At 46.5% G+C, this 27,173-nt stretch overlaps 1 protein-coding gene across 18 annotated transcripts in view; it reads left to right on the forward strand.

Moving 5' to 3' along the window:
• The window catches only part of LOC119972600 (extracellular sulfatase Sulf-1-like), a 690,773-nt gene that overhangs the window by 615,951 nt on the left and 47,649 nt on the right, over positions 1 to 27,173 (forward strand). For all 18 annotated transcript variants that reach the window (XM_038809548.1, XM_038809546.1, XM_038809551.1 and 15 more), the window contains 3 exons: positions 22,247 to 22,457; positions 26,018 to 26,258; positions 26,446 to 26,542. In XM_038809548.1, the coding sequence (XP_038665476.1) occupies positions 22,247 to 22,457; positions 26,018 to 26,258; positions 26,446 to 26,542 (549 nt within the window). The remainder of the gene's footprint in view (positions 1 to 22,246; positions 22,458 to 26,017; positions 26,259 to 26,445; positions 26,543 to 27,173) is intronic.

A 27,173-nucleotide genomic window follows, 5' to 3' on the forward strand; every position in this document is an offset into this window, starting at 1 on the left:
CCCTCAAGGGGGTTGGACTTGGTCGGGAGGCTGAAGATAATGTTCCTGAAGTCAATCCATTAATGATGCCCACTGAGGTGTGTGTCTCTGCACTGGTGGAAGATGGGGATGGGTAGCCTCCTCAGAGCTCTCCTCTAAGGTCGTCGCTTGGGTGAGGGGAGGGCCTGGCCTCATCAGATGGAGATCCTGCGAGACAATGGACATGTGGTCAGTGAGAGGGAAGGATCATTTTATCTGAGATGCACTATTCACTTGAGACAGGTCATCTGGGTGAAGGGGCAATGGATCCTCACGGCTGTGGCACAGGCCAACCTCGCTGTCGGTGACCGCTCTCTCCTCGACGAACCCCGAGATCATCAGGGCCCGTTCCTCATAGGGGGTGAGAACTCGAATTTCTGGGACTCTACCCTGTCTTGGCCCTGTCCGGCTTATTATGGGCTATTTTCTCCTTCGTGGAGAAGAGTAGGTATTGTGAGCTGTGCGCTTGATGTGTCAGTCGGGCCTGCAGCCATTAATGGTGAGAAGCTCGTATGGGTTCATTTGTGTGGAATTTGGGGAGATTCTCACTGAAATATCTCACAGAGTTTTAAGACGGTGGCCAGACCGTCTCCTCAGATCTCCAATTTAAGTTGAAGGTCCCCCATACCTTCCATGCATGGACATCGAGGACCCCACCCCCCAGAGGGTTACCACCTCCATGCCCCCACCCCTTCACCCCACCCCACCTAGGTATGAGGGTCACCCAGCCTCACCTCCATCCATCCTTATCGGCATTGGGGCATCGCAGCCCCCCAAGTGAGCATATCTCGCTATGGGGTCAGTGACGGTCCCTCCCCCCTTTCAGCCCCCCTTCTTTCAGCCCCCCCCCCCCGTGCAACCACTTCAGGCTCATCTTTCACCTCCCCCTTCACACACCCCCTTCATGCTCCCTTCACCCTCTCCTTTCATGGCCATATCTCCCCTCAGACCCCTCCCCTTGGCAGTGCCTCTTGGCATCCTGACACTGCCCCTGTCACCCTAGCAGTGCCAACCTGGAATAACAGGAGTTGCACCGGGCGTGATGCGGGAGGAGAATCTCTCCCCTCTGTCTCCCTCACAATTAATTTCAACTCTTCACCTTCGATGATCGTGCCTCTGAATTCCCTCAAAAGTCATTCGAGTCAGAATGCCTCAACCACTGCTCATCTCTCAGTGATACAGTCTTTTCTCCTGACTGTAACCCAGTATTTCACGGCATTCACAAAGCTGCATTCCAGCCAATCCCATGATAAGAGAAAACTAGGTAAAAGGTAAAATTGCCATAGTCCCAGATGACCATAGGCTGCTTTCCCCTTTGAGGGGGAGAGCTGACTGGTGGTGATTTAACCTGAGGATTACCACACCTCAGGCGAGGAAAGTTGGGAAGGCGAAGCCTTCATGAATAACCTCAGCCGATACGGGAATTGAACCTGCGCTGTTGGCATCGCTCTGCATCATAAACCAGCTGTCTAGCCCACTGAGCTAAAGCTGTCTCCTAGCTTCTCCCTAGAGCTCGGGTGATGCATGCATCCTCCCCCACCAGTTCTGCTCTGCCCCTGTCAGTTATGGGCAGCCTCATCCTGCAAGTTAGAAGACCATTAGTGATTATGGTGCACTGCGTTCGACTGATCTGCTTGCCATGTATGTGGAAGTAGTGACGGTGGGTGTGAGGCTAGTATCATTCCAATTTGTGTAAGGGTGAGGTGGGATATGTGGATGTTAGGCATGAGTCTGAGTAGCAGAGACTCCTGATGAGTGAGTGATAAGGATGTGGTACACTGAGCAGAGAGGGAGGTCGCTGGTGTGGTAAGTAGAAGGTGTCATGTGAAGGTTAACCATCCGTTTGAGATCATTAAAGTTTTTTATGGCACTGGGTCGAAAATCGAGGGTTAAACCTTCACCTGCTCTTATTCCCTTTGAGGGTGACACTTGAAGGCCTTCAGGCAGCATCCACTACCCCCCACCCCCAGCCACACACACACACACACACACACCCTCCAACAGAAACCTAACCTCTGTCACCACTCCAGTGCTGAATCAGTGACCCTAGGACCCTTTCCTTCAACTCCTCCGCACAACTAGTGTTTGTACAGGCAGTCAGCAGAATGTTCCTCCCACTGAGTGCAGTTCCCCTTTGAAAGGGGTACACTGCCTTTAAGCACAGTAGGATACCTGTACTATGTGTTCCCTGCAAAAGCAGCTTGGCCTCCTACTGAGTCCTTAGGCAGCCAGCAGAATGGGCCTAACTTGAACCAACACTATAATCTTGCACACGTTGTATAATTTCAAGAAGGAATTAGATATATCTCTTGGGGCTAAAGGGATCAAGGGATATTGAGGCAAGGAAGGATCAGGGTATTGAACTTGATAATCAGTCATGATTATAATAAATGGCTGAGCAGTCTAGAAGGGCCGAATGGCTTCCTCTTGCTTTTATTTTTTATGTTTCTTTGTAAATTAGGCCCGCGATTGGGGCCCACCGATCGGCGGGCGGGCCTGTGCCGTGGGGGCACTCTTTTTCTTCCGCCGCCGCCACGGCCTCCATTCTGGCAGAGGCGGAAGAGACCCCCTCCACCGCGCATGCGCCGGTGGTGACGTCAGCGGCCGCTGACGCTCCGGTGCATGTGCGGACTCACGCCAGCCAGCGAAGGCCTTTCGGCCAGCCCCGACACCGGGCGGCGTAGCGCCAAAGGCCGTTGGCGCAGTTTTGGCGCCAATCGGTGGAGCGGTAGCCACTCCGGCGCGGGCCTAGCCCCTAATGGTGCGGAGAATTCCGCACCTTTGGGGAGGCCCGACGCCGGAGTGGTTGGCGCCACTCCGCTACGCCGGGACCCCCCGCCCCGCCAGGTAGGGGAGAATTTCACCCATGGTGTCGAAGAATTATTAGCACAAAAGTGGAAAGTGAAATGATAACATTGATGCTTCAAGAATAGAAACACAGTGTCAATCACATCAGCTACTAAAAACATGCTGGTTATGAAAAATTATAAAAGGTAAAGCACTTTGCTACAATTCATAATTCAGCAGGTGTAACATCTGTTGTAGCACAAAATTCTCCCAGCTGCCAACACAAACACCATTATAGAGGAATGTTCAGAACTCAATGTTTCAGGAACTGAGCCAACCTGCAAACTCCCTATTGAGGTGATAACACCTCCTTAAATATTATACAAATATACAAAGCTGGCCTGGTCTTTTTCAGGAAGTTCACCTAAGTGAAGTGGTAAAAGACATGTATTGGTACAGCTGAGTATTAGAGGGAGCACTCTTTAGAGTGATTATGTCAGAGTTGGGGAAGTACTGAGGAATGTGCAGAGAGCTCAGTGTTGGACCAATACTGCTAATTTATGGAAATAACGTCGTTTCAGAAAGTCAAATGGAAAATGGTCAAATATACAGATTATATCAAACTAAGAGTCAGTAGAATATCAGGAGGCAGATCAGAATGACATGTTGAGTTGGATGAAATATATAAGTGGGTATGTGAAATTTAAGTAAAATGCAGGAAGAAGAAATGCCCCATGAATGGGTGTTTAAATAACTATGGACAAAACCAGAAAAGATTTAGGAGTTTACTGGCGATCGACATATTGAACTAATGAAGAGCAGCAAATAACAAACCAAGAGAATATTGAACTATATAGTCAAAAGAGTAGATTACAAACCAGAGGTAATTGTAATCAAACTATAGAGTGTTCTGGATGCACCTTGATCATTGTGTCTGCTGTTACTCATTGAGACATAAGAATGGCATTCAAATGCTAGAGATGGTGTAGAAGAAAGTCATGAAGCCGTTTTCAAGGGGGTAAAATTGGTTTTGGGCCACAGCTGCAATTAGAATGGTATCTAGGATCTTTGTGGATGGATTAATTAAGATGGATCAAATGGTTTTCCTTATCTGTAATCATCTTCGGAAATTATTGTTGTTTTCAGAGGGAACTTCAAGTGAAGGGACACCTGAAGTTGTTGGTAATGCACTCCTCAATGACTTCCGATGATTTTCATTGGACAGACTATTTTTTCTGGGATAGCCAGGAAAATATTACTTAACCTGGGTCCTCCATGTTGCTGAGGGGCTGGACAAAATTCCAGCGGAGATTTGGTATAAGGTATATTGAAATATTTGTGTGTTTATTGCTTCAGCGCTTTGGAGGGTTTGTGGGGCTTGGGCAGAGTTCCAGGCTACCCTGTAAATTCTACCCATGATTGATACAGCTGGTTCTACATCTACTGAAAATACCCATGATTTTGAGAGAGAATGTTAAATTAGATGGTACCTGTGATAATCCTCATGAGGACCACAGAGAATCATTGATTGGTGTCCCCCAAGGCTTCGTAGAATGTGAGCTCTCATGGGGAGCAGGTGGAGGTCCAACCAGCCGGGCTCATTAGCAAGACCATTAAATGTAGCTGCCAAACCCAGATGGGCAGTTCCTGATAGCTCTGGGCTGGGATGTGTTCTGTGTGCCGCAGTAGCGGCTTTATTTTCAGTTTAAAATAAACCAGTTTGGCCTTTCACTACGCACCTCCTGGAATTATTACATTGGCGATGAAGATGGGATTGGGCTTGATACAGACATTGAGAATCTGGTGAAGTGGTGCTCCTTGTGCCAGAAGAGCCAAAAGCTCCCACCTTCGGCCTCTTTGCACCCATGAAGACCATGGGTATTGGCACATGTGGACTTCGCTGGCCCATTCATGGGATCGATGTTCCTTATTATTTTCGACGCCCACTCAGAATGGTTAGAAGTGCATCGTATGCCCTCCACGACTTCTCATTCAACAATAGAAAAACCCCAGCAAAGTTTCTGTAACCATGGCATACCAAAGGTCCTCATATCCTCTACCCCCTTTCCCAGTGGAGAACTTCAGGCATTCATGAAGTCGAACAGCATTAAACACATCTGAACGGCACCGTTCCGACTATCGTCTAATGGCCTGCCCGAATGAGCAGTTCAAACATTCAAAACCGGAATGAAGAAATAGCTTGCTGGTTCCTTGGATATGACAGTGGCCTGGTTCCTCTTTGATTATAGAACCACACCACACACAACAATGGAGTTGCACTAGTGGAATTACTAATGGGATGATCACTGCTCACCAGGCTCAGCCTAATGTTTCCCAACTTAGACGTTGGAGTCAAAGCATAAGACTCAAAAAAAGGAACTACAACACACTGACGGTTCAGTGGCTTTGGGTGGTTATAATGGGAAATCCCATTGAGAAGCGGCGGGAAGATAGAACCCCTCCGCCAGCGAATGGTGTGCCGCAGAGAGACACTCGGCTGGGGAACTGGATAATCCCACCCAGTATATCCAAATATTCAGAGGACGGTAAGTTAAGAGGCAGAGTAGTTTCTGTGGTTGGGAATAGGATCTTACAGAGGCATGTGGACAGATTAAATGAGGAATCAGAACAATTGCAGATGAACTTCATTGAGAAGAAATGTGAAGACATCCACTGTTGATCCAAAAAAGACAAACCAGAATGTTTGTTGAGGAATGCTGTGGCAGAACAAATGAATTTGGGAGTCGAGGTACACAAATTGCTCAAGCCTAGGTATAAAAAGTAATCAAAAAGACAAATAGAATGTTGACCTTTGTCTCAACTGGGGCTGAAATGCAAAGAGAAGTTGTGCTTCATTTGAATGTCATCATACCTCACCTAGAGACGTACAATTCTGGGGGCTGGCTGCAGGAAGGATGTATTGGTCTTGGAGGAGGTACAACATAGATTCACTAGAATAAAACTGGGTCTGTTAAATTCTTAGGACAGTTTGCAGAAACTTATCTTGTCTTTTCTTGTGTTTAGAATGTCGAGCGATAAGCTAATTGAAGTGTTTAAAATATGAAGGGTTTGATTGGGCTAGGAAACTATTAACCTTGATGGAAGGATCCAGAATAAGAGGCACAATCATATAATTAGAGAGGCAGAGTTTAACAGCAGGGCGGTTATGCTGGAACTGTATAAAACGTTGGTTCGACCACAACTAGAGCATGATGTGCAGTTCTGGAATCCACATTATAGGTGGGATGTGATAGCAATGGAAAGTGTGCGGAGGAGATTTACCAGGATGTTGCCTAGGCTGAAGTGTTCTAATATTGAAGAGAGATTGGAATTGTTTTCCTTGGAGCAGAGGAGACTGAGGGGAGACATGATTGAGGATTGAGATGTATAAAATTATGAGGGACATAGATAGAATAGACAGGAAGAAACTTTTCCCTTTGGTGGAGGGATCAGTGACCAGGGGGCATAGATTTAAGGTAACGTGCAGGAGGTTTAGATGGGATGTGAAGAAAAACCCTTACACCCAGAGGGTGGTCAAAGTTTGAAACTCACTGCCTGAAAGGGTGGTGGAGGCAGAGAATCTCATAACATTTAAGAAGTATTTAGATTTGCACTAGCAATCACAATGCATACAAAGCTATGGGCCAAGTCCGGAAAATGGGATTAGAATAGTTAGGTGTTTGTTTTTGACTGGCGCAGATGCAATGGGCCGATGGGCCTTTTCTGTGCTGTATGACTCTATTACTCCAATATGGTATAATCCCTCTGGCTTCAACTGAAGTAAAGTAGGCTGTTCATTTCCCTCTGATGACTGAGCAGCTGCTCTTGTCTCTGCCTTCTGTGTTTTCGGAGCCCTTGAGAGTCCTGCCAAATACTGTTCCCACCTACACCTGTGCAGCAGCAGACTCTGCTAACGGGACAGGAGGCAGCATGCGAGGCTCTGAGTGGGAGCCGGCCAAGGGGTGAAAAGCAGAAACACTTTGAACGGAGTTCCCACATGCCCTTTCTCTTTCTCTCGGCCCACCTACACTTCCCTGCAACCCAGGAGCTGAAGAAACCTTTGCTGTACTTTCATAAGGCACTAAACAACCAAAGACCTCGGGCGCGATTCTCCTCCCCCCACGCCGGGTGGGAGAATAGCGGGAGGGCCACCCGACATTTTTCACGCCCTCCCGCTATTCCCCCCCCACCACGCCCGACCCACGCCACGAATCGCCGCTCGTCGTTTTTTACGGAGAGCAGCGATTCTCCGAGGCTGATGGGCCGAGCGGCCAGGCCTTCACGCCCGTTTCAACACGGCTGCAAACACACCTGGTCGCTGCCGTCGTGAAACGGGCGCCAGATGCCCGTTTGGGGCATCTGGGGGCCCGATTGGCATGGCAGTACCATGGCCGTGCCAAGGGTGGCAGAGCCCGTGACGGACGCACTCTTTTCCCTCCGCCGCCCCGCAATATCAAGCCGCCACGTCTTGCGGGGCGGCTGAGGGAAAAGACGGCAACTACGCATCCGCGGGCCTCGGTCACGGCCTGTCCCACGGCAGCCTTTACGATTCTCCGCATTTGCGGATAATCTCGCCCCTCAATTCTGCTGACGGTCAGACTGAGCATGCAGAACATTGCTGAAGATCAGCATGCACCTGGTTGATTGCTTTGTGTATTCCCCATGCTGGTGACCACTTTTTTCATAGATGTAGACATCAGTGCGAAGCTCTGAGGCATTGTGCCATTCATGCTAGGGATGGACTTTTTACAATCTTTCTCCAGTTGTGCAGAGTGCCTCTGCAAATGCTGACAGAACTTCAAATATTTTTTGTTGCTTTTGCGCCAGAATAGACCTCTTTGTCTTTGACCCCTGAAGCTCAGCATCTGTCTCCCAGCTGAGTAGAAATCTGAGTGCTCTGCACCCTCTGATCGGGCCTCACCACTGCTGTACCTGCTTCCACCACCTGCTCCTGCTCAGTTGTGATGCATTATTCACCATGTGGCAACCCAATTACCACTCTTGGTAGCCCCACCCATTTTTTACTCTTTCATGGCAAGTAAGCAGTGCTGGCTAGGACAGCATTTATTGTCCATCCTTAATCACAATTGAGAAGATGGTGGTGAGCTGCCGTCTTGAACTATTGCAGTCCATGTGGTGTAGGTACAACCATAGTGCAGTTAGGGAGGGAGTTCCATGATTTTGACCCAGGCAAGTGAAGGAACGGCGATGTATTTCCAAATCAAGATGGTGTGTGACATGGAGGTGATCTTTCAGCATTTCCAAGCATCTGCTGCCCTTGACCTTCTAGGTGGTAAAGGTCTTGGGTTTGGAAGGTACTGTCAAAGGACAATTGATGAGTTACTCCAGTGCATCTTCTACATGATACACACTGCAGTTATCATGCAGTGGCGGAGATGGAGGGAATGAATGTTTAAGGTGATGGGATGCCAATCAAGCAGGCTGCTTTATCCTGGATGGTGTTGAGTTTCTTGAATGTTGTTGGAGATGCACTCATCTAGGCAAGTGGAGAGTATTCCATTACACTTCTGACTTGTGCCTTGTAGATGCTGGACAGACTTTGGAGAGTGAGGAGGAGAGCAACTTTCCACAGAATTCACATTTTCTGATCTGCTCTTTTAGCCACTGTACTTATATGGCCAGTCCAGTTAAGTTTCTGGTCAATGGTAGCCCCACGGATGTTGATGGTGGAGGATTCAACCATAGTAATGCCATTGAATGTCAAGGGAAGATGGTTAGGTTATCTTTTGTTGGAGATAATCATTGCCTAGCACATGTGTGGCACGACTGTTACTTACCACTTATCAGGGAAAACCTGACTATTATCCAGGTTTTACTGCATATGGACACAGACTTCTTCAGCATCTTGGGATCTCAAATAGCACTGAACATTTACAATCATCAGAGAACATCCGCATTTCTGAATTTACGATGGAGGGAAGGTGATTAATGAAGCAACTGATGATGGCTGTGTCTAAGATAATAATCTGAGAAACTCCTGCAGTGATGGGACAAAATGACTGACCTCCAACAATCACAATCACCTCCCTTTGCGCTAGGTAATACTCCAACCATTGAAGACTTTTCTCTCTGATTCCCATTGACTCCAATTTTGCTAGGGCTCCTTGATGCCACATTCGGTCAAATGCCTCCTTGATGTTTGTGTTTATATCTGATCTGGGGAGGGGTGCACATGTGTCACGTGACGGTGCAACCTTAGAGTGAGTGACCCCCTCTGACCCAACGCTCCATCTGTGAGGTTCTTGGCTGTGCCATGACACTTTTTCAATGCTTCAATTCAGATCCTTGCTCATTGCCTTTTAATATTGGAGCCAAAACTGATTATGTTAGTTATCAAAACATCCACCCACTCTAATTGGCTGGGAATTGGGGACGTCAGATGAAAAGCAATGGTTGGGTAATAAAGTCACTGATGTACATTCTGCTGAAAGTTTCCAATGTGGTGCTGCTTCCCCCTCTGCCAGTGACTCTTAAAGATAAAATCCAGCCTTTTAAGCATTCCTGCTGGTGGACATTTGAAGGTTCTATGAGAACAGAGGGCGAAAATAACCACAATAAAGAAACCAGATCCAGGACTTATTGTATGGTCTATAGTGTATGGAATAAATAAAGTACATGCATATCCCAGTGTTGCCAATTCTCCAGCGTGATCGGGCTTTTTCTGGTTCACACTGACTATGATTGATGAGTTTAAGTTGCATGGTATTCGTGCTAAAAAACGATTATAGGTTTGGGAATACTCACCTCAAGAGACATGTGAAAAGTTGTAAAGTGAATCTTAAAAGCACAAAGTAAAACATGCATAATAAATCACTTAAACTAATTGCAGAAATAGAATAACTGCATTGATTCAACACTTGGGTTTATACTGGTCAAGTAAACTTATTTTGGCTTATAAATCTGTATTTAAAATTTTGCTGCAAAACGGCCTACCTATCCGAATATCCTGATCAGTCATTTCTGGTTATGCAGGGGATTGCAAGATGAGAAGAGGAATGGGATAGAGAAAAGAGGGAGGAGGAGCAGATGAGAGGCGAGGCGGAGGAAGGGGAAAACAAAGGGAGCATAAGCAGAGTTGGAAGAGAGAGGAAAGGAGAGCAAGCAGGAGTCTGGGAGGAGTGAGAGGAATATATGCAGGAATGGAGGTGGAAGAGGATGAAAGGGGAGAGAGGACAGATAAAGAAAGGGATTAGAGATGACAGAAATGTAATTTTTAAATTCATTTCTGGGATGCGGGCATTGCTGGCTCGGCTGGCAGGATGTGGGCTTGTCGACAGGCAATTGTTAGGTATTTTTTAGATTAGCCGTGGGTTTGCTGGCAGATACTGTCAGCTGCAGACAATTTTGCCCTCTGAAACCAAGTTCTAGTGCTTCCCAACATTTAATCCTAAATTTCTATGTGGTGCGAAGTCCTCGACAATCTTGGTGGCCTGACACCTCAGATGTTTGAAGTTGGGGTGCATGCCTACTCTCGAACGTTATGTCATAGATTCAATGCCACGCTGCTATTGTCAATGTGTCACCAATCATTAAATCATTCTGTTTACATCAGTACCCATGAGTGCAATATCATTAGAATCAAGAGACTACTCACTATTTTTAACATATGCTACACTCCCTTACTTTAGCCTATGCTCCAGACTTGGGTTGCAATCAGACTGTATAACCGCAAGCTTCACCCTTTTGCTATAGCTTTTTAAAAATATATTTCCGGGGATATGGGTATCGCTGGTTAGGCCAGCATTTTTATTGCCCATCCCTAATTGTCCTTCAGATGGTGATGGTGAGCTGCCTTCTTGAACTGTGCACTCCATGTAGTGTCAGTACTCCCATAGTGCTTCAGAATGATAGAATTTACAGTGCAGAAGAAGGCCATTTGGCCCATCGAATGCACCGGCCCTTGGAAAGAGCACCCAACCTAAGCCCGTGCCACCATCCTATCCTCATAACCCAACATAACCTTTTGGACACTAAGGGGCAATTTAGTATGGCCAATCCACTTAACCTACACATCTTTGGACTGTGGAAGGAAACCGGAGCACCCGGAGGAAACCCACGCAGACACGGGAAGAACATGCAGACTCCACACAGACAGTCACCCGAGGCCAGAATTGAATCTGGGTCCCTGCAGCTGTGATGCAGCAGTGCTAACTACTGTGCCACCCATCTATGTGAAAGAGGGAATCAATTAAGTTGGAGCATAATTAATTGACAAGACTCCCATAAATATTTATATATTTCAGGATCTCCATTGGAATGATCACCTGAATAATGATCATTCGCGTGAATGCTGAGATATTGCGTAAACTTAGAATCAAACCATATTGCTTCCTTTTCCTGGATCTAACTGGAAAGCAGGTAGTGCTGTTTTTTGGGGGGAGGGGTTTCCAAGATTTTGACCCAGTGACAGTGAAGGAACAATGGTATATTTCCAAGTCAGGATGGTGTGTGACTTGGAGGGAAACCTTTACTTGGTGCTGTTCCCATGTGTCTTCTGCCCCTGCCCCTGCTCTTTTAGGTGGTGGAGGTCACAGGTTTGGAAACTGTTGTTGAGTTATAGTGTAAATACACCTCATAGATACACGAGAATGAGTTCTATCAATAGCAATCAAAAGCTGGAAGTAATTTGCATTAATTACTGGTAGTTACTTTGCCGAGGTGGTGTTAAAAGGTTTTTAAAAAAATTTCTGCATTGTAGTTCACCCAGGGAATAATCGTATTATTGAGCATATAGGTGATTAGACCAGGTCTCCATTGGGTTGGTTTGATGGACGCATGCGTCACATAAATAATAATAGCTGCTTTAAAATGGGAGTGAGTAAATGAAAGATAAATAGATGTAGCGCAGTGGTTAGCACTGCTGTCTCAGCACCAGGGGCCCAGCCTTGGGTGACTGTGTGGAGTTTGCACTTTCTCCCCGTGTCTGTGTGGGTTTCCTCCGGGTGCTCTGGTATCCTCTTGACGGTCTAAAGATGCGTAGGTTAGGTGAATTGGCTATGCTACATTGCTCCTTCGTGTCCCCAAAAAAGATGTGTAGGTTAGATTAAGTGGTCATTGGGATGGGGCGGGGAATGAGCTTGGATGGAGTGCTCTTAAGAGGGTCGGTGCAGATTTGATGGGCTGAACGGCCTCCCTCTGCACTGTAGGGATGCTATAATTCTATAATAAGAATGAGTTACACCACTAGAAATAGTGCCTTCGAGGAAGTTACACCAAACAAAGGAGGAGTTACCATCTTTATGGAGCCTTTGGATCTTATGAACATTCAAAATTTAGGATTGAATTCTCCGCTCTCGTCTTCCCCGCCATCGCTACCGCCGAGAATGGAGAATTTGGCACTCAGCCAAAACTCCATTCACTGCAGCGGAATGGGAGGATCTTCCCAGCCGGGGCAAGGTCATAGAATTCCGGTCTGTCTTTACTTGCGGCTTAGTTCTGCAGAATTGTTCTCTGTTGTTCGCTTCCATTCCGGGCATGGAGGGCTTTTCTTATGAGGAGAGGTTAAGCAGGTTGGCTCTGTACTCATTGCAGTTTAGAAGAATGAGAGACCATTTTATTGATAAATATAGGGTTCTCAGGGGGCTTGACAAGATAGATGCTGAAAGACTGTCTCTGCAGGTGGGAGAGTCTAGGACCAGAAGGCAAGATCTCAGAGTAAGGGTCGCCCACTTATGGCAGAGATAAGGAGGAATTTATTTTCTCAGAGGGTAGTGAATCTGTGGAATTCTTTACCACAGAGGGCTGTAGAGACTGGGTTCATAAGTATGTTCAAGGCTAAGATAGACAGATTTTTAATCTGTGAGGGAATCAAGGGTTATGGCGATAAGGCTGGAGAGTGGAGGTTAAGGGCTGTATCAGATCAGTCATGATCTCATTGAATGGCGGAGTAGACTCGATGAGCCTAATGACCTACTTCTGCTCCTACATCTTATTCTGATGCTGCTATCACACCTCCTCTTGTTCAGGTTCTGCTCCAGGCCTTTTGCTTTCAGTAGCTCCAGTCCAATTCGGCAACTCCAGATTAGTAAATTGCCTATGGCCGAATGCACTTTATGTTGGCAGCTCACCAGCTCAGTTCTCTGAGCTAAATGGTTCGGGTCACTCACTACATCTCCCTCACTCACTAGTTTCCTCTCAGACAGTTTCCTGGAGCAGCTGTCTGTTAGCTCAGACTGCCAAAGAGCCCCATGTCCTCGATGTGTGGTGGCATTCGCATACAAGAGGATTAACATTTCCAATGTCAGCACCACAATTTGTAGTCGAGCCACCTGAAGTGTTCCATCTGTTCGCACTATCCAACAAGATAGTCAAAGGAAAGACAACAGAATCACAAATACAACCCTTTATTGGAAAGGATTTACCAGCAAGAGCCTTGAATCAGTAACAGAGAGAAGCCAAAAATCAGCAGGGATTCATCTTTCTCTTGAAATCCACAGCCTAAATAAAGCCATCTGTTGTAGATAGCCAGAACACATCATTTTGTCTTCTATAATACTCAAAAATAACCACGTGGCATTCCTGACTTTCTGCCCACTAAAATTAATCACAGGAAAATCTTGAAAGCTTCAATCAATCACTCCATCCTTATGTCTGGTCTCTGAGCTATGCCCCCATTGATCAAGAGTAGGTATCAGGAGTGGAACATTGCAAATACTGGTGTCATATGGAAAACTAGGCTTAACTGACGGTGTTAAAACCATGCCTCTTAGACAATAACAGTGCACAGACAGTAACTAAAGTCCAGGCTGGTTGACACATGTAACAATGGGTTACTCTGTACACAAGCCTGTTTTCAAACCAATTCAGTTCCAATCTACTCTGAGAAGGCCTGCTGCCACACTCTTCCACTGCACACCAAAGCAATTTGGATTGTAGCAGACAAGCAACAATAAATTAGTGGCTCTGAACATGATACTTAAATGCACAATTTTGCACCTGTGGCTGTGCGGCACACAATGCAAGGCTCTGCTGAGGAAATCCAATACAGCTTCTATTTCTTCAGTCTCCGCCAGTCTCTCTCATTGTGCAGTTACAGTCAAATCGTCCATTCAGCTGCACTCGCTCACTCCACGGTTAGAATTTGATCAGACCTCGCGGATTCTTCAGACACAGCTTTGAACATCACAGTGATATATTGCCTTTAAAAATGGGGACCTATAAATATAAAATTGATAGATTGCAGTGTCAGAAGCTGAAGAATTTCCCACTCATTATTAGTCATCAGGAAGATCAACAAATCCCCCCACTCCTTGACATGCTTCACAGGTATTCTGTGCATTGAATATTCCCCCACTCTCCCCTCCTCCACCCCGCACCGAAAGTATTAAAAAGCTGCTGGAGAAGGGTGAAACTTTAAACACAAATAATCACTGAAATGAGGAAAGATATTGTTCGTCAGTTCTGTTTTGAGGCCCACAAGTCCTTTGGCAGTTTGAACTCAATGTAGAAGACCAATAACAGCCACCACTGCACTGTGTTCCTTCTCTTGAATGAATCTATTTGATGCTAACCTCAGAACAGCCCAAGGAGCTCCGATGTAGATAATGAATTTTTTCAGTTTGCACAGCAAGACTCCAAATACAGCCAACGCGATGAGATCTAATTTTGGTGCTGTTGGCTAAAGAATAAACATTGGCCAGGAAGCCCAAATGTTTTCCTGCTCTGTTTTGAAACAATGCCACAGGATCATTTAAACAAGCAGCTGGGACCTCAGTTCAACATTTCACCCAAAAACCGCAGTTCTCACTATGAAGGACTCGCTCAGTACTGTTCTCTCGTGTCAATCCAGGACTAAGTCCTTGGGTAGGCCTTGATTCTACAAACCTGATCACCCAGAGGCAAGAGGATGACAACTGAGCGGAACTGACTACCCCAAAATGTCCCTATGTTTCTTGAGTACACCAGTGCTCCCATACATTACCATTTTTTAAAAAATGAATTCTTGCGGCGTAGACATTATTAGTAAGACCAATGTTTATTGCACGTCCCTGGTTGCCTTTAGTGACGATGGGCCTTCTTTATAAATTTTTGCCGTCATGTGGTGAAGATACTGTCACAGTGTCAATGGGAGGGATTTTCCACTCAACCCAGTATGTGTTCTGTGGCGGTGGAGACGGCCCGCCATCAGCTGGTGGCAGAATCATCTGGTCCCGCTATTGTCAATAGCAGTTCCCATTGAATACACCTCTCGCCACCCCCGTGTATGGGGTGTGCCGTCGGCAGGACTGGAAGATCTGCCGGAACGTTCTGACCAATATATAGGGCGAAGAAGGATTTTACCCAGTGATGATGTAGAAATGGTCATATATTTTCAAATCAGGGTGTTGTGTGACTTAGACTGATATCTGACATTAATGGTGTTTCCATGCATCACCTGCTGTTGTCCTTCTAGGCACTGGAGGCCATGGTTTAGGAGGTGCTGCAGAAGAAATTGTGGCAAGTTCAGTTGTGCATTGTGTGGATGGGATACACTGTTCTATGAAAAATGAAGCACAACAGTGAAAATTGGTCATTCCTTATGAATGTCGATAACCAGATAATAGCTTTGGAAATTGCCTATCTGGAGGTTGGCCAGTACATATTGAAGGATAATGAAGGGAATATGGAAGGAACTGGTCGAGAGTTGGAGTAAAGATGAGCAGAAAATTAAAAATTTAGCCTTAGAGTTCACATCCATGAGAATGGTCTCAAACTTAAGCAAGGAGTCAGGAGGGCTAGAAGGGGTCACGAAAAGTCATTGGCAAATTGGGCTTTTTACATGTACATAAAAAGCAAGAGGGTAGCCTGAGAAAGGGTTGGCCCACTGAAGGATAGGCAAGGAAATCTATGTGTGGAGCCAGAGGAAATGGGTGAGGTACTAAATGAATACTTTGCAACAGTATTCACCAAAGAGAAGGAATTGGTGGATGTTGAGTGGAGAAGGGTGTGTAGATAGCCTGGGTCACATTGAGATCCAAAAAGACGAGGTGTTGGGCGTCTTGAAAAATATTAAGGTAGATAAGTCCCCAGGGCCTGATGGGATCTACCCTAGAATACTGAAGAGAGGAAGTTGCTGAGGCCTTGACAAAAATCTTTGGATCCTCACTGTCTTCAGGTGATGTCCCGGAGGACTGGAGAATAGCCAATGTTGTTCCTTTGTTTCAGAAAGGTAGCTAGGAAAGGCCAGGGAACTACAGCCTTATGTCAGTGGTAGGGATATTACTGGAGCGAATTCTTCGAGACAGGATCTACTCCCATTTGGAAGCAAATGGACGTATTAGTGAGAGGCAGCATGGTTTTGTGAAGGGGAGGTCGTGTCTAACTAGATCGAGTTTTTCGAAGAGATCACAAAGATGATTGATGCAGGTAGGGCTGTGGATGTTGTCTATATGGACTTCAGTAAGGCCTTTGACAAGGTCCCTCATGGTCGACTGGTACAAAAGGTGAAGTCACACGGGATCAGGGGTGATCTGGCAAGGTGGATTCAGAACTGGCTAGGTCAGAGAAGGCAGAGAGTAGCAATGAAAGGGTGATTTTCTAATTGGAGAGCTGTGACTAGTGGTGTTCCACAGGGATCAGTGCTGGGACCTTTGCTTTTCGTAGTATATATAAATGATTTGGAGGAAAATGTAACTGGTCTGATTAGTAAGTTTGCAGATGACACAAAGGTTGGTGGAATTGCGGACAGCGATGAGGACTGTCAAAGGATACAGCAGGATTTAGATTGTTTGGAGACTTGGGTGGAGAGATGGCAGATGGAGTTTAATCCGGACAAATGTGAGGTAATGCATTTTGGAAGGTCTAATGCAGGTAGGGAATATTCAGTGAATGGTAGAACCCTCAAGAATATTGAAAGTCAGATAGATCTAGTTGTACAGGTCCACAGGTCACTGAAAGGGGCAACACAGGTGGAGAAGGTAGTCAAGAAGGCATACGTCATGCTTGCCTTCATTGGCCGGGGCATTGAGTATAAGAATTGGCAAGTCATGTTGCAGCTGTATAGAACCTTAGTTAGCCCACACTTGGAGTATAGTATTCAATTCTGGTCGCCACACTACCAGAAGGATGTGGAGGCTTTAGAAAGGGTGCAGAAGAGATTTACCAAGATGTTGTCTGGTATGGAGGGCATTAGCTATGAGGAGCGGTTGAATAAACTTGGTTTGTTCTCACTGGAATGACGGAGGTTATGGGGCGACCTGATAGAGGTCTACAAAATTATGAGGGGCATAGACAGAGTGGACAGAGGCTTTTCCCCAGGGTAGAGGGGTCAATTACTCGGGGGCATAGGTTAAGGTGCGAGGGGTAAGGTTTAGAGTAGATGTACGAGGCAAATTTTTTACACAGAGGGTAGTGGGTGCCTGGAACTCGCTGCCGGAGGAGGTGGTGGAAGCAGGGACGATAGTGACATTTAAGGGGCATCTTGACAAATACATGAATAGGATGGCAATAGAGAGATACGGATCCAGGAAGTGTAGAAGATTTTAGTTTAGTCGGGCAGCATGGTCGGCACGGGCTTGGAGGGCCGAAGGGCCTGTTCCTGTGCTGTACTTTTCTTTGTTCTTTGTCAACAATGTGAAGAAGAAGAAGCAAGTCTCACCCTTACTTATTATTCCTAAATCACCCAAACGGCACACAGAAAATAGACATTGTGGCACCACAGAGGGTCATCAGCCACAGAATAATTAAATTCAATGTGATCTGCAAATCAGAAATCCAAAGGTGAGATAATTATTTACATTTTAAAGGGATAACTTCAAAGAAATGAGGGAGCAAATCGGTATGAGGAGGTTTTTCCGTCATACTTCAGTTGAGAAGAAGTACAACACATGGAAGGATTAATACTCAGTATTCAGGACACACCCATTATTCAAATCAACAAGCTTTGGTTAAACACCCCAATAGACCAGTGAACACATCAAAGGTGAAAGAAAGAATGAAAATTACATTTACAATTTCTACAGGGAGAGAGTTTAATGAGGCAAAGCTAAGAACATGTCTGAGCACATTAATAGTATATATAACCTGAGGGTCAGATAGGACCCAAGACAAAACATTGTGGAAAAATGCAAAACAACAGTAACTTCTATCAGTTCTTCAACAGTAAGAAGGTAATCGGAGAAGGGCTGGGGCACCAACCATCAGCAAAGAGGGAATGAGAAAGAAGGAAAAGAAAACCTGTATTTATATAGCACCTTTCATAACCTTCTAATTCCCCAAAGTGCATAACAGCCAATGAAATAGCGTTGACGTGTAGTTAGTCTTGAAATGTGAGGAAGTAAAGTACCTAATTTATGCATGGTGAATGTTTCACCAGCAACAGTTAGATAAAGGACGAGATATTCTATTTTCTTTTGCTGTTTGAAGGATGAATATCGGCCAGGACACTGGAAGAAATCACTGCACTTTTTCAGCTGATGCTCTGATACCTCAAAATGGTAGCAAATGCCTTCTTTTAGCATCTCAGTTAAAAGACAGAACACCTCTATTAAAACATCTGCTCTGTTACTAGGCTGGATCTTGAGCTAGGATTACACACTCGAGTGCTGGAGTGGGGCTTGAAACCACAATTTTCTGCAACCACTGAGCCAACAACACGCCTTCCTCAAGCAAATAAATAACTTAGCCAACATTATAGTTTTGATATATAAAGAAATGCAAGTCTGAGACAGGTTGAAAGGGCTGAAAAACAACGGGCGCAATTCTCCCGAAAAATGGCCAAGTGTCCTCTCCGGCGGAAAATGCAGTGAGATTCACGGCGGGTGGGTCGCCGCAATTCCGATCACGATCCACCCCCACTTGGCCTTTTTTTTGAGGGGCCTGTTTTGCACTGGCATTGAGAGGGCCGGGGTCTAATGCTGCCGGCAGGTTTGGCTCTTCAAATTAAAAATGACATCCCGATCTCAAAGTTACATGCCCCCCCCCCCAACACCCAAACAGATATCGCAATGCTATCCAGAGAATTAAATAGTGGCTGCGAGAAGGTCATCATTGAAGACCCCTTGGACTTAGATGCCTGAGTTGTGCCAGCTGCATCTATGGAGAGAACCTACCTCCAGTACAGGCATGCTGTTCAGGCAACAGAGGTTGAAAAAGACCCACTATGAAAAATTGCAGTCAAGCAGGGAACCTATTGGAAAGATGAACCACTTCAGAGTTAATGGGCTGTGAAGTGCTTAAAAACAGAGCTAAGCCCTCTTTTGAAAGAGCCATCAGCTGTCAATCAAGAGGCTTGTAAAAGTTAATGGACCTCGAAATGGAATGTAAACAATGCACTTCAAAGATTTTAGGTATCTCAACTAGCCCAGGGGCATGTACATGTTGGTGGGGCATGAGATGGAATGTGAACAAAGCACTTCAAGGCTTTCCAGGCAACAAAGAGAAGACTTTCACCTTCAACAGACAATTCTTTGAATAGACATGCTGGAGAGAGATCAAAACTTTTCAGATCAACAAAGAACAGATGGGGTTCCCCATCCTGGGGAGACTTCTAACTAGAACCTCTCCAGCCCAGTCCGAGCCCCCCACAAACCCCACCCCACTTGAAGGGCACCCCTCTGCACACTCTCAGTGGTTGCTTTGCCCATGGGCACTCTGGAGGCAAGGGTACAGATGGTACCCACCTCCTTGCTCCCACTTGGAGTCCGGGTCACCTGGGCCCTGCTTTTAAAGACCTGAAGTCATTGGCAGCTTGGTGGCTGGGGGTATACAGGGAGGCTGTTGCATTCGGCTTTAATCTCACTAATGAGATTAAACTGAACACAACTGAGCTCAGACCAGGTCACACGAACTAGAATAGGCTGGGAGCATTTGCCCGCCGGTATCACCATCCTGCCGGTATCGCCATCCTGCCGGTATCACCCTCCTGCCGGTATCACCATCCTGCCGGTATCACCATCCTGCCGGTATCGCCATCCTGCCGGTATCACCATCCTGCCGGTATCACCATCCTGCCGGTATCACCATCCTGCCGGTATCACCCTCCTGCCGGTATCACCATCCTGCCGGTATCGCCATCCTGCCGGTATCGCCATCCTGCCGGTATCGCCATCCTGCCGGTATCACCATCCTGCCTGTATCGCCATCCTGCCTGTATCGCCCTCCTGCCATTATCACCTTCCTGCCGGTATCACCCTCCTGCCGGTATCACCATCCTGCCTGTATCGCCCTCCTGCCATTATCACCATCCTGCCTGTATCACCCTCCTGCCGGTATCACCCTCCTGCCGGTATCACCCTCCTGCCGGTATCGCCATCCTGCCGGTATCGCCATCCTGCCGGTATCACCCTCCTGCCGGTATCACCATCCTGCCGGTATCGCCTTCCTGCCGGTATCACCATCCTGTCGGTATCACCATCCTGCCTGTATCGCCATCCTGTCGGTATCACCCTCCTGCCTGTATCGCCATCCTGTCGGTATCACCCTCCTGCCGGTATCGCCATCCTGCCGGTATCGCCCTCCTGCCGGTATCGTCCTCCTGCCGGTATCGCCATCCTGCGGGTATCGCCATCCTGCGGGTATCGCCATCCTGCCGGTATCGCCATCCTGCCGGTATCGCCATCCTGCCGGTATCGCCATCCTGCCGGTATCGCCATCCTGCCGGTATCGCCATCCTGCCGGTATCACCCTCCTGCCGGTATCACCATCCTGCCGGTATCGCCATCCTGCCGGTATCACCATCCTGCCGGTATCACCCTCCTGCCGGTATCACCATCCTGTGGGTATCACCATCCTGCCGGTATCACCCTCCTGCCGGTATCGCCATCCGGCCGGTATCACCCTCCTGCCGGTATCACCATCCTGCCGGTATCACCCTCCTGCCGGTATCGCCATCCGGCCGGTATCACCCTCCTGCCGGTATCACCATCCTGCCGGTATCACCCTCCTGCCGGTATCGCCCTCCTGCCGGTATCGCCATCCTGCTGGTATCGCCATCCTGCTGGTATCACCCTCCTGCCGGTATCACCCTCCTGCCGGTATCACCCTCCTGCCGGTATCACCATCCTGCCGGTATCACCATCCTGCCGGTATCACCTTCCTGCCGGTATCACCATCCGGCCGGTATCACCATCCTGCCGGTATGACCTCAGTGCCGGATTCACCTTCCTGCCGGTATCATCTTCCTGCCGATGTCACATTTTGCTGACCTCTCATCTAGGACTGTACGGGTCATGTCTAATGCTGCAGGGAGAATTAATCTCTCTGCTACAGTGTAGGGCATTTTCCCTTTAGCTGTGCAATAAGCTTCCATGTAAGAGGCTAATTGTGCTTTATCATTCAATGTAACATTTCTGCTAAAGACTTCAGCTGTTGCATCCTTTGAAAAAAAATCAAGAGGTTTGTTCTCAAGCTCCCCATTCTTAGTCTTCAGATGCTGTTGCAGTTTTGAGGGTTTCAAACTCTCATTCTCTAGTACTTCCCTGCATTTAACGCACATCATCTTTGCATCCTGATTTGCATAGGCACAATTAACAAAGCCTTACCTCAAGCAATCATCTTTATACTGCTTTATTTCCGATTTAAGTTTCTTCTTTGTAGGCTGTCACTGGAGGCCCTAGAGCTCTGTACACTAACAGAGCTAACACTAGCACTGCTCTCTCCTGGCAAGATCTCTGCAGAGCAGCTCACTCCAGCAGATCCTGGCGAGTAGGTACACTACCTACTTGTGTCTCTGGCCTTCTCTTCTAACAAAACAATGCATCTTCACAGTCCTCTTGCTTTGCTCAAAAGTGAAAGAAACTCACCTCCGGATTTTGTGCCGAAACCACATATTCAGGATGCTTGCCGCCAAGTGTAGGTACAGGGTGTGCTGATCTGCTCACTGTTGCCTCTTGTGGCCGGAAGACTGCACAACCGATTATGCAGCCAATCACATCTTACATGACGTTACTGACTGATGGGCGAGCAAGAAGAAATTCTTCTTCCAGGAACATTACGACCCTTAGCTCTGCGCCCCTTCCGACACCAACCTGCAGCCCACCCCCACTCTGAAAAACCCTGATTTAGATCATATTCTGTCTGAACAGTCACAGCACCCACAAAACATGTATCTTATTTAAACATGGATTGTTCATTGTCAGTAAACTGTGACGTTCAAACAGTTAACACATTTGTTTGAAATTCCCTCCTTGATCATTCAGTGGTTTTAACTAACTTACTTTAATTAATAAGCATTTTGTGCAATAATACCTTATTGTAATTTCTGGGGTAAATTTCCAAGATTACAGCAGTAACTACACTTCAAAACTATTTTATGTTTGTAAAACAGTTTGAGACAGTCTGAAAGGGGCTATATAATGCAAACTCTTTCGATCTTGTGTATTCATTAATATTAAAAAAGAAATGCATAAACAGAGTAAAGTTTTCTTCGATTGATTCTGTGAGGACTAATGTTAGTTCTTTCATATGATAATTGGGTTTTTAACCTCTTGCTAATTTTTATCAGAAATGGCAGTGTGTTGAAGATGCTGCAGGCAAGCTTCGGCTCCACAAATGCAAAGGGACAACCAAAATACCCGCTGGCAGCAAGAAAAGTAGAAGTCTGCGCACTCAGACCTACAACAGTAAGGGTTGTGAGTGCTCAGACAGTAACTACAGGATGAGTCCATCTGAGAGAAGGAACCAGAGACAGTTCCTCAGGATCCACACTACTCACAGTGAGTACAGAACAACCTGTGACCTTGTATGAACTGTTGAGCAGCTCTTTGGAAATGGACCTTTGCTGCCATCTAGTGGATTACAGCCATAACTGTCACCGGTGCCATTTAGATTTAAGAACTAAATTATAATTTGCATGGGGCAAAACAATAAAATCTAGGAGAGAGATGCAGACTATGACGATAACTATGTTTCCGGTATAAAATCATATGCTGAACTTAACAAACTCAAGAAATAGATTTACTATAGCAGCACAGAATAGTGTCAGTTCTGTTATCTGTTAAACTGTAGATCTTTCTTATTCCCCAGTATTTTCATTTTATATTGTGTGTCTGAATCGTATTTCTCATATATTTCCTTGTGAAAACAAATGACAACGCAATAGCAAGTGAACAGACAACAGCTTTCCCAGTCATTTCCTTTTATGTGTGTTTTAGTCATGTGAACACAGGTCTTAAAATAATTGAGATTGTAATATTTGTAACTTACTCCTTGCACTGGTATGATGGTTCACTTTGCTGTTTCCGCTCCCTGATTGTTCCTTTCCGATACTTGTTTTTGTGTTACTTTGCATCCGATGTTGCTATGACTCTCTTCTGCTGGTTCTCTTCATTTACATTTCTATACTGGCACTCTCCAACGGGCTGAACAAGACACTCAAGGCTGCTTTAGTGCAAGCCCCATCCTACTCCCATTGACCTTCCTGTTTAGTGTGCCCAATCTTCTTCCTGTTCAACTCACCCTTCCCACAGCAGACACTGAACTCTGTGTCAGCCGATCAGTTCTCACCATCTCTGTGCACGTCGTCTTCTCTAATGCCCATTCACTTGTGAACAAGGCCCTCGCCATTGTTAACACCCCCGTAGAGGCTGAGAATTTATAAAAAGTGTCCTACTTAAAGGATTCACATGACAAGATTTTAATTTTTAAGACTTTCATCAGAACAAACTAAAATCAACATCGACTAATCATTACCTAGTAGACAACTAGTGCACTAAACCGTAGAACATGTATACCTCAGTTTCGTAACACAACTGATAACTCCATGCCACTTTTACGCATTATGCACCACCTCCACAGAATTGTAGTACCCCCACCACCAAACTCACCCTGGGGAGTAATCTGTCTCCCTATCTCTCTCTCTCTCTCTCTCTCTCTCTCTCTAGGATCTCTCTCTCTCTCTGTCCAGGGTTCATGGATCTGTAACTCAGTCTGTAAGCCTGCACATAGACAGGTCAGCTGCCTTTATCTTTGTGTGCAGGTGTTAAATCTGGAAGTAGGGCTTCCAATAGTACAGGTGCTGAGCCCCCAGTCCCCATGTGTCAACAAGGTCACATTTTTATCGGGCAGAATTAGTGGGAGGTCACAAGCTCCATTTTACCTGGAATTAAAAGGAACAGTTGAAAACATAACCATCTTATAATGTCTAGCAGCCATAACACCATCCATGAGTTTGTCCATGATTGCATCGATATAATGGCCTTAATGTAATCGTGGCTGAGGAGCAATGACACCTTGTCACTTATTGAGAACTTCCTGCTTGGCTACACCACCCATTTCTTGCCCTACCAAGTCTGTCACAGTGATGGTTTGGCACTTGCCACCACATCACACCTTGGAGCCCTTAATTCCTGTAGCTCTTCCTCATCCTTTGTTCTCAACTATAATGAGCCAACTATAATAAAAATGTTCTCACTGAGATACTTTTGCTGCTTTATTCCCTCAACTGCTGCTTCAAATGACTTCTCATCCTTGGTGCTTTCAACTTCCATCTCGACTCATTGTGCCCTTTCCCCTTTGAGTTCCCTCCATGTAAACTCCCCAGCTCAGATTCACATGACCCCCTTGTTCATTCCATCTCCCATCTCCACTGGATTTGTTCATCCATGGTATCAATTATGGATAAGACGATCTCTGATTACTTCTTTGTATCACTCATTATCCCCATTCCCCCTTCCATGCCCCAACCCTATCTCCTTCTGGAAAACAATATCTCCCAATTCATTTAATACTATATTTTCAAACTCCCCCCAGCTATCTGGCCTTTGGATCTCCATTCGCCAAACATTCCTGCAGCTGCTGAGTAGGTGGTAAGAACAGGTCTGAGCTTTGTGCATTCTGTGGATAGCCAGAATATGTCTTTGGATAGATAAGGTATCCATTTTGGTCCTCTGACCTAATATCTCCTTATTCAGGTTTCACCCTGGGATAGCAAAACCCAACTTGAGTGGGGGCCGCTGATGATTTAAATGGGCAATGTCTGCGTGAACGACTCATGTACAAAACGCACCTCGCTCCCATTCCTACCCTCACAAAAATGGGAAGTGCTGTGTTTGGGGGTGGAGCACGCAATTTCCCAGCTCATCCACCACTACGATGCCGAGGCTCTCGGTCATGCCAAAAAACCCAGACAATAGTGTTCACATAGTAAAGAATCCGATGTTACTGTCAGTGTTTTACTGGCACACTGAAAGTGGAGTTGTGGTTTTCATTTTTCGTTACTTTTCACAAGGGGAATGAAGAAAGGTTCCCTCAGTCCCAACTTGCTTGCTTTCTGTTCTGAAGGATCTTGCAGAGTGCATTTCTCATGGTGACTGCAGCTCTTTAGCGTTTCACTCTTCATCATTCATGCTTACGCCTGGATGGTCATGCGGGGTGTTCAACCATGGAAATGCACCAAAGCTGAGCCCATTGTTCACAAGTGCACATTCCATCAAGAGGCATTGGCGCCCAATCAGGATTGGGAATTATGACTGATTCAACCTCTCTTCCCACCCTGTAGGCACTGTGATCCACTGTAACACCCATACTATTGATGCAGCTAAGATCAGCTAACTCAGACTAGATTGTGGGCAAAACCAGGGTACTGCTGGTCTGTAAGGCCTAATGCTAATTAAGGAACGCAGTGGGCTCCCAGCAGAGCTTCAGGAATTTGAATTCAGCCTCAGCTCTCAGTTTAACTCCACCACAATCACTGGACAGGAAAAGGTCATGTGTTGGATGCCAATGGCTATGGAGAGGTTTGTCACCCTCACAGTCCTGCTGTCTTTCGGTCAGTGGCAGAAAGAGTTGGCAAGAACAGGGGCAGATAAACTTTGAGGAATGGTGGTTTGCCTGGATTTTCCCAACCAACTGGTATCAGCAGGTTTCTGTTGATCTGCTTCGTCCTGCCTTGGCATTTTTCACACCCCTCCAAACAGATTTGGGCAGGTGAGTGGTGTCCTTCCTCACTGAACGTAGCTATGCCAGTGTGAGGCAGTGTTAAACGTAGGGTGGGACGTTCCATTCACCCCTCCGTGGTGGCTTTGCGAAGGCGGCCTGCTTTGGCTGGCGATGGGACCTGCCGAGAGTGTCAATGAGATTTCCCATTGTTCACACCCTCTGCGGTGGGGAGGGGGGGGGGGGGGGGGGGGGGGGGGGGTCGCTGCCGGCGGGTCTGGAAGATCCCGCTGTAGGGAAGGACCAGAAGATCCCGACCATTGTGTTTTCACCGTCCCTGACTGAGTTGTCTTCATGTTTTGTGGCATCTGTATTAATGTGTACTTTTCCTTCCAAACAGAATTTAAACCTCGTTTCATTCACACACGACCAATCCGCTCCATTTCAGTCGATTTGGACGGTGAGATTTATGACATTGACCTGGAAATTAAAGAACTCAAGTCACTGATGCCAAAAAATACTAGCACGAGTTACCAAAAGGAAAACCCAGCTGAAGAGGGAGATGAGGACAATGAAATGATTGCTGAGGACAGCAGTAAGGCTGATGAGTCAGTGCTAGATTCAGTCAAGGTCACACACAAGTAAGTCTGGCTTGCTCACTCAGCAATTATGTTCTATAAGGTTAGAGATCTAGCTTCCCAGTGAAGGTATTTATAACCTGCCCTCATTGCTTTTCTGTTTCAAAAATCTCTGGTTTTTCCCACCAAATTTCCTGGTGTGTATTGTTGGTGTGTTGTTTTATTCTCTTCACTTGTTTCTTTCCTGAAGGTGCTTCATTCTTGCCAATGATACAGTGCATTGTGAGAAAGAGTTGTATCAGTCAGCTAGAGCGTGGAAGGATCACAAGGGCTACATAGACAAAGAGGTTAGTCATTTTCAAATCAGTCAGCTGATGTTATCAATGACAGGCAAGAGATGAGATTCCACCAGGTCGAAAGAGGTCTTGCCCACCAGTCGGAGAACCGGTGGCGATCCCCCATCTGTTCCCCAGGGGGAGGCCTTATGGAATCAAGCGTCTTCCAGCCACTTAATTAGTTACTGTTGGGTCTGCACTGCGATTGAAGTCCCCCCCCAGCAGAAATCCTGCCCTCTGCGAGCTGCCAGCCAGGCAGAGGGCAGCAGCTCCTCATGTTGCCAGCATCAGCAATGGCTGCTGGCGGCAATGCATCTACCAGAGGCTCAGGATTAATGTGGGATCCCAGACGAAAGTTGAGGATGGGACAGGGATTGTGGAGTTGGGGGGGGGGGGGGGGGGGGGGGTCACAGGTGAGGGAGAAGGGGGTCGGTGGAAAGGGTATGCGTGGCTGTGCCACCATCACCTTGCCCAATGCCAGGTACCCTCAATCAGGCACAGTGTGGTTGTTTGAGCAGCCGTCCAAGGGCACAGGACAGCTGTGGTCTCCATTTAACCTCTGAACCTAAATTGCAATGGGCTCGCTGATAAAAGGTGTCAATTGGCTCATTAATGAGCCTAATTGACATCCCACCACTGCCGG

This window comes from Scyliorhinus canicula, chromosome 10, assembly GCF_902713615.1.
Source record: "Scyliorhinus canicula chromosome 10, sScyCan1.1, whole genome shotgun sequence".
NCBI classification, from domain to species: Eukaryota; Metazoa; Chordata; class Chondrichthyes; order Carcharhiniformes; family Scyliorhinidae; genus Scyliorhinus; species Scyliorhinus canicula.